Consider the following 10,163-nt stretch of genomic DNA (forward strand, 5'->3'; position numbering starts at 1 on the left):
ATTGGTACAATTTACAGTGTCCGGGGAAGTACATCATAACTATTCAATGACTGTAAATAAAAAATTTGACATCAAATTACCAATCAGGTAATGCGAAGCAACACAAACTCCAAAGAGAAAAAAAGGTGAGCAGTAAAAGAAAGCAAAGTTATTTTTTTTAATTTTCCTCTTTTTTTTTGATAAAAGAAAGCAAAGTTTTTTTTAATAGATGACAAAAAATAATCATACCACAATAATACTATAATTAAATATAGATATTGTCATAAAAAAAAAAAAAAAAAAAGACTAAAAGTGTATTATAGATGTTTCCATAAAAAAGAACTAAAAGTGTATTGTCACTTGTACCGTACTGGTCTGCAAGTTGGATTACCATTTCGACCATTTCGAAGGCAAAAAGCTTCCAAATCAGAGCTGAGGTGAAGGGAGAGTGTGAAGTCAGAGAGAGAGTTTGGAGAAGATGAGTAGCAGCAGCGCTACACAAACTCCACACTCGCTTGCCTTCCGGGTGATGAGGCTCTGCAGGCCATCACTTCACGTCGAAACCCCGCTTCGATTCAACGCCTGCGATCTGCTTTTCGGCGAGGACTTGTTCGACGACTCCCTCGCCGCCGATCACCTCCCCCGTCTCCTCTCCGGCGACTCTGTCAACGCCGGCCCCAACGTCGTTGACCCCTCCGATCTCTCCTACCGCTCCAGATTCCTCCTCGAACAGTCCTCCGAATCCGTCGGCCTACCTGGCCTCCTCGTCCTTCCTCAGTCTTTCGGGTTAGTTTTCCATCCTCGCTCTCTCTATACCATATACATTGCCTGACACTATCCTGATTTAGTAGTGTTTTTTGTATTTTAATTAATGAGAAATTGAGATGTCCTTGCAGGGCAATATATCTGGGGGAGACGTTCTGCAGTTATATAAGTATAAACAACAGTTCGAGTTTCGAAGTCAGGGATATTGTAATCAAGGTGGATTGACGAATGATTGGTTGATTTGTTCTTTGCAATGAACTGTTGCACATATTAGGCACTCTATGAATGCATTTGGATCAGCTAAACCTTAGTATTAAACTATAGTTTTGAATGCTATGGAATTTTCAACATTAATGTAGTTTATTCCTACTTCTAGGATGGGGGTAGACTAGTTATGTGACCATTAATTCCTACTTCTAGGATGGGGGTAGAATAGTTATCTGGCTTGTGAAATGAGTAATTTGCCCAGACACTTTAGGAACCTTTCAATTCAAACTTATCATACTGATAGTGCTTTGCACTTTGGGGATATTTTGAGTGGGCAGGAAATAGTGTGCTTTGAGATGCTTTACTCAAAAGTAGTTTCCACGGTGTATGTGACTCATGTAAAGAGAATTTTTTGAGTAGACATAGCCCTACTTCCAGAATCCAGACCCCTATACAGATTGAAAATTTATTTTGCTATGTGACAAGGTCATGTCTGGAATACATTTTTAGTAGTATATTTTAGACATCCACACTGTCTAATTGATGTGAGCTTCTGTTATTGAGATGTTTATATACTGTAAGCAACTTTTATCAATAACAAGGTAGCGGGGAATCAATATGGAAAACCTTGCATTGTCTGAAGAAAGAAAAGGAAAATCTTATTCTAGTGGCATTTATCTTCAATCACAATTGATAAAGCTATATTGTGAAACAATTTATTTTGTTTATTTCATCTTTTATGTAGGTTGGCTAAATGCTTGTTGTGAAATAAAAATGAACCCTATATCTATGGAGTAACATTTAATTCTATACAGGCAGAAATCCAAACAGAAAGGCAGAGGATACTTCTTTTAGATACATCAAAAGCCCCTGTTGAATCAATACGAGTGGGAGGGCGATATGATTTTATTGTAGAACATGATGTGAAAGAACTTGGTGCACATACGTACGTTCATGATATCACTGTTGTTTTCTGTTAATAAATGCCTTGTGCGGTATTATAATTTTGCTCAAAGGTTGTTTGCTTGGCTTTGTAGATTGGTATGCACTGCGCTCTACAATGACAATGATGGTGAACGTAAATATCTACCACAGTTTTTCAAATTCATAGTTGCAAATCCCCTATCTGTTAGAACAAAGGTATCTTCTAGAATGCTTCTAATGCATGTTTCAACGAAACATGCATATACTGCAAGGAGTGGTTTCCAATTGCTATTTTTACTTACTTTGTGAGCATATTTCTTTATGATCTTTTGCTATCCGTGTTCATATGTAACATATACTTTTTTCTGTTCTGTAGGTTCGCATTGTTAAGGTAGGTTTCTTTTAAGCTCACCAACTCTAAGGTCATCATCCTTCCAGAACTGCATTCTGTTTATTCATGAACTTATACAGGAAGTGCCACTCATTCTATCCAGTTTTGTGGAAAGTTCTTGTAGGGTAGGAGAGAGTAGATATGGTTTATAATATTAACAGAATTTGTAATTGGCTGGTCCTTTACTCTGGTAATGAAACAAGTAGTTTCTCAACTATTCATGGCATCCAATTCTTATTTCCCAGGAAACTACGTTTTTAGAGGCTTGTATAGAGAACAATACAAAATCTAATCTCTATATGGACCAAGTTGACTTTGAGCCAGCACAAAATTGGAGTGCTACAGTACTAAAACCTGATGATCATCATTTGAAGGACAGTCCATTAGTAAGGTGGATTAATGTTTTCTTATTTATAGTTCTACTCATTGTTACTTGAGTTGCAAATGTTTCCACTTTCTCAATTGTTGTCAAGGTTCACCCCTGCTATATTGAATAACGTATTTAATCTGTCAGAGAGTTATTTAAGCCTCCAGTTATCATAAGATCCGGGGGAGGTGTTCATAATTTTCTCTACCAATTGAGTGTATCATCAGAAGGATCTACACTGCTGAAAGTTGAGGGTAGTAATGTCCTAGGCAAACTTCAGATAACATGGCGGACAAATTTGGGTGAACCGGGGCGTCTTCAGACGCAACAAATTCTTGGTAGTGTAAGTGAAAATTTGGCCTTTCATTTCTATGATGTTCTTGATATCCTAGAAGGTCCATTTGTATTACTACTGTGTTATTATTCAATATTATCTTGTGTTGATGAATTGGCATAGGCTGTTCTTCAAATAAGAACTGAGTCTTTCATATATATGGAAAATGCAAATGAAGAATGCTATATTGCTTATGATATGAAAAACCGATTGATTGTGAATAAGAGCTGAATATTATACATATGGCTAATGAATATACAGATGCTGCATTACTTGCAGGACTAAAAAAGCAAAAAGATTTTATTATATCCACACTGTGCCTTTTGTTTTGTTTTAGACTTTTAGTTCCTTTTTCCTTATGACATCTCACCCTTGCACAGCCCATTGTTCACAATGACATAGAGTTGGGGGCAGTGGAGGTACCGCCTATAATCATCATTGAGAAGCCTTTTTTGGTAAGAGTCATTATTATGCAGTCAAATATGGGTGTGGGCCATATTGTTCCTCCAATTTAACTAAAAGGCAAAGTTGATTTCTTCAATTCGCCCAGCTACACCAAACACTTTAGTGATTCATCCAAATGAAACCTGATGTCTTTCTGGGTAATTTTGTAGGTACGCTTCAAGCTCACAAACCAGACTGACAGGATATTGGGTCCTTTTGAAGTTTGGTTGTCACAAAGCGAATCACTAGATGAGAAATATGTGATGGTTAATGGTCCTCAAACAATGGTGAGAGTTTAAATCACTTTGGATAATCATGATTGGCTTTGTCTCTGCCAACCAATCAAATGATATGTAATTGATTCTTATTGAAGCTCTCAGTGTATTTTTGTTCATCACCAAGAATTTGTCTTTAATTGAGTTATGTTTTCTTTGATGATGACATTTGAGTTTCATGGAAAATAGATGAAATTACACATGTTTTTCTTTTAGTCAGTTCTATGGATATATCTTTCTAAAGCCCTAACCTGTCATCCTTGAACAGCCTTTGCCACAGCTTGAAGCATTTGGCTCTTCAGAATTTCGTCTGGTGAGGATCACCTTTCTATTTAGTTTTCCTACACGAAGTCATTTTAGGATTTGACTCTAATCTTCAACCCTTAACAAGTAAATTGGGTAACAGTTGCTAATATTAGTATATCTCTAGGTTCAAGAATCATTTTGACATGAAATGGGCAAAGTAATTTGGTTATGTTGCTGATCTTTTAATTTTTCTTAAATTTAAAATTTAGATAGAGTTAGTTGAAGTTACAATTCTTTCCACCTTCCTTTCAAAATAATGATAGTTGTCACATTCTTTTTGGGAGGTGTTTTATGACATTGAAGAAGTATACATGGGTTGTGTCGTGTTAAAGAATGGAAATTGTAGAGCAGATTAGTTTATTATTGATTGAATCCTGGAATCACAGAGCTTAATCTAAAATAGGGTCAGTATTTACTATATTGCAATATTTCTTGATTTGATCAATGGTCCTTCTGCGTGCAGAACTTGGTTGCTGTAAAACAAGGCATACAGAAAATTGCAGGCATTACAATATTTGACATGCATGAGAAGAAAACTTATGATTCTTTATTAGAATTGGAGGTAAGTAATATATAAATGACAAACAATAATAGAATTGCTTTAATCAAATGATACCATTTAACTGTGTATCTTTTATGTTCTTGATTGATTACTGTTCAATCTCCAATTAAAAAAAATAAATAAATAAAAAAATCCTAAAAAACTGAAGCTGATCCAGCTATATTTGTGGCACTATACTGTTTGCCATATCTATGCTGGCATTTGTGACTTCATAATTACTTATTATATCTGGTTGTTTATCTCCCATGTCCTTCCAACCACCAGCACACACATTGTGTCCTGGAAGATTAATTGACAAAGGAAAAGATTGAAAGATTTTACATATCTATAGCAGTAAAAATGCACGTACCAGAAAAAAATAGTGGTAAAAATGTTTCGTGTTGGTCATCAAAGCATTGAAAATTGCATATTTTGGATGGTGTGCTGCATAAATCTTGGTTCTTATGGCACTTTGTTGGGTGGTATTCTGCAGATATTTGTCGATCCAGAGTAGTACTAAGCAATTTTTGGCTGCGATGTCCTACAGAATCTTATTTCCTGCTTTGTTTGAAGAAGCCTTTTCATAGTCCAAGAATACACGACCAGATAAGCCCAATTCACTCCCCATGAATAGGTTGGGAAAATATAAGCAGGAGATTTTCATATCAAGATGCTGAGTTCAATCTTCTGGGATTGAGTTGCAACTGTATACTACAGTATTTAGATGTTTGGATAAGTAATCAATATATTCTTAATCTTCAGTTTTGGCATACCTTTCATTAGTCAAATTGGATTGGTTGATGTCTTTAATTAGAGGGATAAAAGTGTTCCTTGCATAGTTGCATATATTCTCACTTTGATTTGACCAAGTAATAGTGTACAAGCATTTTGGGAGCGTATAAGCTAATTGAGGCACATTTCACAATTTATCTCTTCCACTAATTTTCAAAGTATGAGTTGTGAGGAGTTCAAGTTTGGAATTTAAACTTGTATATTGTCTCACTTTGTCGTGTAATTTGAAAATTCATTTCTTTTATGACATGAATAAGCAGGTGAAGAGTATAAGTACAAGGAAAACGAAGCAATCTTATTATATGAAAATAAAGTAAAATTGATTTTTTTTTATCACTCATGCAAAAATAAAAACAGTATAAATCAATCTATCTAGATTGTGTTCTCATGCTAGTCATCCTTTTTTCGTTTCTTCTTTGTTACTTTGATAAAGGATGTCTCAATATTCAAATTTGAAACTCTTTTGTCTTCTCTTGGATTTTGTTTTTAGGTGTGTCCAGTCCAATTAAGGAGTTAAGTGCAGGCCAAATTGATTTTTTTTTTTATATGAGAGGGAATTCGAACTCCCGATCTCTTTTAAGGGACTAGAGTACACAACCACTCACGCCAACCAAGTTAAGGTAAAAAGTAAGGCCCTAACTGTAACTTTAGGAAGCACCTTTAAGTCCGTACTATATTCACTGTCCGGCCCAATTAAGGGGCAAAGTGCTAGCCAGATTGGTTTTTTCATACGAGAGGAAGTTCGAACTCTCGATCTCTTTTAAGGGATGTGAGTGCATAGTCACTCACGCCAACCAAATTAGTAAGGCCTTAATTGTAACTGTAGGAAACATCTTTAAGTTCGTACCATACTCACTGTCCGGCCCAATTAAGAGACAAAATGCTGGCCATATTGATTTTTTCATATGAGAAGGAGTTCGAACTCTCAATTTCTTTTAAAAGATGCGAGTACACAACCACTCACACCAACCAAGTTAAGGTAAAAAGTAAAAATTAAGCGATAAAATTATAAAAGAAAATACCATTACACACACTCCAACCAACAAAAATAATATCATTACCAATTTACCATAAGCTAAATAGATTCAAAAAATATATATACTCCATACAATTACATAATTTTAGGACGTTTTCAAAAAAAAAAAAAAAAAAAAAAAAAAAAAAAAAAAAAAAAAAGACAAGAATTTATAGTGAGCCTCAAAAATATCGAAACAGAGATTCTCCTACTTAAAATAGATATTTCCATTGAGGTCCCGACATTCCAACCTTGATCTCCGTACGGTTGCAGAAATGGACACCTGTCCTTTTCCTTTAACGGCACCGCTTTCACGCCGTAGCAACGACTATCTAGACCAAAAAAATCCCTGCCACAAAAATAACCCCCGATTCCTGTGGACCCCAGCCCCAATTTCACCGCCTATAAAATTCCCGCGATTTTTGCCCATCTCATTTCCACCCGGTCACCGTTTCCAACCCGTCAGAATTCTCCCGTTCTCTCTCTCTCTCTCTCTCTCTTTCTCGTAGATACCAATCTCTATTCTTCTTCTTCTTCTTCTTTTCTCCGGCGTGCTGATTTCTTGCATGGCAGTTAGCTTTCTGAGTCGGGATGTGTCAGACCTGTGCTTGGGGAAGCCGGCGTTGAGGCCGGTGAAGGCGGACACCAGCGTGGCGGAGGCGGTGGCGGAGTTGAAGAGGTCCGGCGAAAGCCATGTGAGCGTTTGGAGCGGCTGTTCCGATCATTCTACCAAGGCTCTGGAAGAAGGCCACAATAATTGGCGTTGCATCGGGAAAATCTCTATGGTCGATGTGATTGTCTTTCTGTGTAAAGAGGAGAATTCGAGAAACCTTTCCAAGGCTCTGCAATCTCCCGTCTCCCAAATTTTGCCCTCCAGAACCGATATTGTCAGGCATTTGAACCCTAATTCAAGGTTTGTAATGTGTCTTTTTCTCCTAATTCATTTCTGGATTTTGTGTTTGTTTAATTTGTTGATTCGATTGAAGATCTTTTCTGTTACGATTGAAATTTTTTGAATGTTCTGTTCATTTTCTGTCTCAAAACTTTTGAAAATTTAGCTTGTTGGAGGCTATAGATTGCATTCTTGAAGGAACGCAGAATCTGGTAATCCCAATACAGAACAATAATACCAGTAACAATTCAAGGACGAAACCTGCATCGCCGAGCTCCACCGATCACGGCGGCGTTGAATATTGCTGGCTGACACAGGAAGACGTCGCCCGGTTCCTCCTGAATTCCATCGGCCTCTTCTCGCCATTGCCGACCTTCACCATTGAATCGCTCAACATAATCGATTACGACATCATGACAGTCGGCTACCACGACCTTGCTACCTCCGCGTTAGGTTTCATCTCCCGCGCCAACGCCGATCAAACTTCCGTCGCTGTTATTGACGACGATAACCGACTGATCGGCGAAATCTCCCCCTCCACCCTCGCCTACTGCGAGGAAAGCGTTGCCGCGGCCATCGCGTCTCTCTCCGCCGGCGATCTCATGGCGTTCATCGACTGCGGTTCCCCCACCGATGACTTGCTTGAGATGGTAATGTTAGCAAAATTTATTCTTATTAAAAACGTACCAATGTCTCGTCTCAAGTCTCTTCTCTTCAGGTGTGTGTACCAATTAATTTTTTTATTAGCTATATAGTATGGAGTAATATTTTTAAGTTTTTATATTAGATTAAAAGATGTGTTCTGTCTCATTTGACTAATTACATAATACATACAGAGTAATTATGTTTGAGTATGTTTTGCTCGTTAACGTGGCACATAGGGTAAAATACTTTTTTATATATCAGTATAAAAAGGTACTCGGAGTATTACATTTTAACTCTATTTTAAGTTCATTATTTTTAATGTATTGCAAGATAAAGTGGGTGTTTAGTAAATAATTGTGAACTGATTAAGTTAATGGGTTTGATTAATTGATAACATTAGTATATTGTATAGCTGATTACATACAAATGACTTTCAAAAAGCTAATCGAAAAAGTTGTTTTTAATTTGAATTTGAATGTTTTCTTATTTGGTTTGATTATTAAGCAATGTCGTATTATTGCATTTGACAATGGGAATGTGTTTGTTCACCATGTCAAAAGGTCAGTGAACCATGTCGCTCATGTGTTAGCACGGGTAACTGGTTTCTCATCTGTCTTGGGGTCGTGACTTACTGTGCTACCTTTTTGTATTTCTCATTTGATTGCTATTTAAAGAAATTTATTTCTTTCTTTCAAAAAAAAAAAATAACGTTTTGGTTCAGTAAATTGTTACAAAATGTAACACTCATATTGATTATTTCACTAAATTAAATAATTACTAGTGATTAAACAAGCTAAAATTAATAAATAAGAAGCCAAGGGCCAAAATAAGCATGTAATAATATCAAATACCTATGGATATAAACTCCATTGACTATTGTTTTCCATTTGTGAACAGCAGGTAAAAGCAAGGCTCGAAGAGAAGAATCTGGTGGCGCTGTTGAGACTAATGGAGGAAGAATATTCCGCATTATTCTCCTCCTCCTCATCATCATCATCTTCATCGCCATCACTGTCGTCCTCGGCGTCCTCAAACGCTTCGAGTTTCTCTTCCGACGAAGAATTAGGGCTGAGCAGGAACAGCATCTTAGGACGCTACTTCTCTCGGAAAACGGAGGCGATGACGTGTTATCCACGGAGTTCACTGGCGGCGGTGATGATCCAAGCGCTGGCTCACCGCGCCAACAACATCTGGGTGGTTGAGGAAGACCAGAGCGTGGTCGGTACAGTGACGTACAAAGAAATGTTGAGTGTGTTCGCCGGCATTGCCAGTCCTCGGGATCGGCCTAAGCTTCCTGCAGGGCCGCCGGAGATTATTAATGCATTCAACAAATAATCAATCATCAGTGTTGTATGAATTGAATTGAAGCTTGTATGTGTGAGTACAGTGTAACCTTGTAAAATCTTTTGGAATTATGCTTTGTGGGGGGTTTAATATAATTGTTTGAGTAAAATTTCATTTTTGGTCTTATTGTTGTAAGGGCTTTTCTAATTTTAGTTCACTATAATTAGTTTTGTCACATTACGTTTACTATTATTAAAAGTGTTTTAATTTTAGTTCATTTTAAAAATTTTCGTGAACTAAAATTGCAACGCTTTTAGTCTTTTAATAATAGTGGACGCAATGTGGCAAAAATAATTATGGTAGATTAAAATTAGAATGACCCTTATAACAGTAGGATCAAAAATGAATTTCACTCTAATTATTTTGAAATACGTAAAATATTATTTTAAGTTGGTAGAAATTGTATTACTTGTGATCAAGAATATATATAATATAATGTTAGTTATTTGGCTATTTGAATATAATATATATGATGTTCTAGTAATCAGTAGACTTTGAGTTTTGAGAATTCGAACAACTTTTCCAAACTCTAGACTTTGGTCTCGGATAATCTGAAAGCGTTTTAGGAATGAGAAATCACAAAGTTCTTCTAATTATATATCTTGCAATATCTTAGATATTCTAGACTAGCAAATCCTTTTTGAAACACTTTTGGGGATGAAGATAAAGATATTTTGGTAAGATCTGCTAAGAGCATCTATATGTGAGCATATTTGTGAGTTAATGTCAGAGGAGGGGGAGTATGCATTGATGTGGGACTGAAATATTTAGAAAATATTCAACCTTCAAGAAACAAAATAATGTCAGTACTTTTTTTTTATGCTTTGTTTTTCACACTTTCGTTTCTTTCTGTTTTCTTTATTATTAATTAAAATATAGAATATAAAATGGTGGGTCCACAACAAACTGAGAAAAAACTTCAAACCAGTATGGAGAAGGATT

The 10,163-nt window shown here is 36.4% G+C and overlaps 2 protein-coding genes across 3 annotated transcripts; both read left to right on the top strand.

Moving 5' to 3' along the window:
* Positions 1–334: 334 nt before the first annotated feature.
* On the top strand, positions 335–5,505 carry LOC109170756 (trafficking protein particle complex subunit 13). The gene is made up of 12 exons (XM_019319911.1): positions 335–765; positions 876–960; positions 1,767–1,897; positions 1,989–2,091; positions 2,252–2,266; positions 2,512–2,657; positions 2,781–2,976; positions 3,348–3,422; positions 3,582–3,698; positions 3,955–3,999; positions 4,456–4,554; positions 5,027–5,505. Exons 1-12 carry the CDS (start codon positions 458–460, stop codon positions 5,045–5,047), a joined length of 1,341 nt encoding a protein of 446 aa, XP_019175456.1. The 5' UTR covers positions 335–457; the 3' UTR covers positions 5,048–5,505.
* A 1,285-nt stretch (positions 5,506–6,790) lies between these two features.
* On the top strand, positions 6,791–9,335 carry LOC109170763 (CBS domain-containing protein CBSX5-like). Of its 2 annotated transcripts, none has more exons than XM_019319921.1 (3): positions 6,791–7,253; positions 7,399–7,882; positions 8,775–9,335. In XM_019319921.1, the coding sequence occupies exons 1-3, from the start codon at positions 6,907–6,909 to the stop codon at positions 9,210–9,212; spliced, it is 1,269 nt and encodes a 422-aa protein (XP_019175466.1). In that variant the 5' UTR covers positions 6,791–6,906; the 3' UTR covers positions 9,213–9,335. The 2 variants fall into 2 exon arrangements, with proteins under 2 accessions (XP_019175466.1, XP_019175474.1); XM_019319929.1 differs by having other exon boundaries at positions 8,778–9,335.
* Positions 9,336–10,163: the final 828 nt, after the last annotated feature.

The sequence above is a fragment of the Ipomoea nil genome, unplaced genomic scaffold (assembly GCF_001879475.1).
Source record: "Ipomoea nil cultivar Tokyo-kokei standard unplaced genomic scaffold, Asagao_1.1 scaffold0317, whole genome shotgun sequence".
In the NCBI taxonomy this organism is placed as follows: domain Eukaryota; kingdom Viridiplantae; phylum Streptophyta; class Magnoliopsida; order Solanales; family Convolvulaceae; genus Ipomoea; species Ipomoea nil.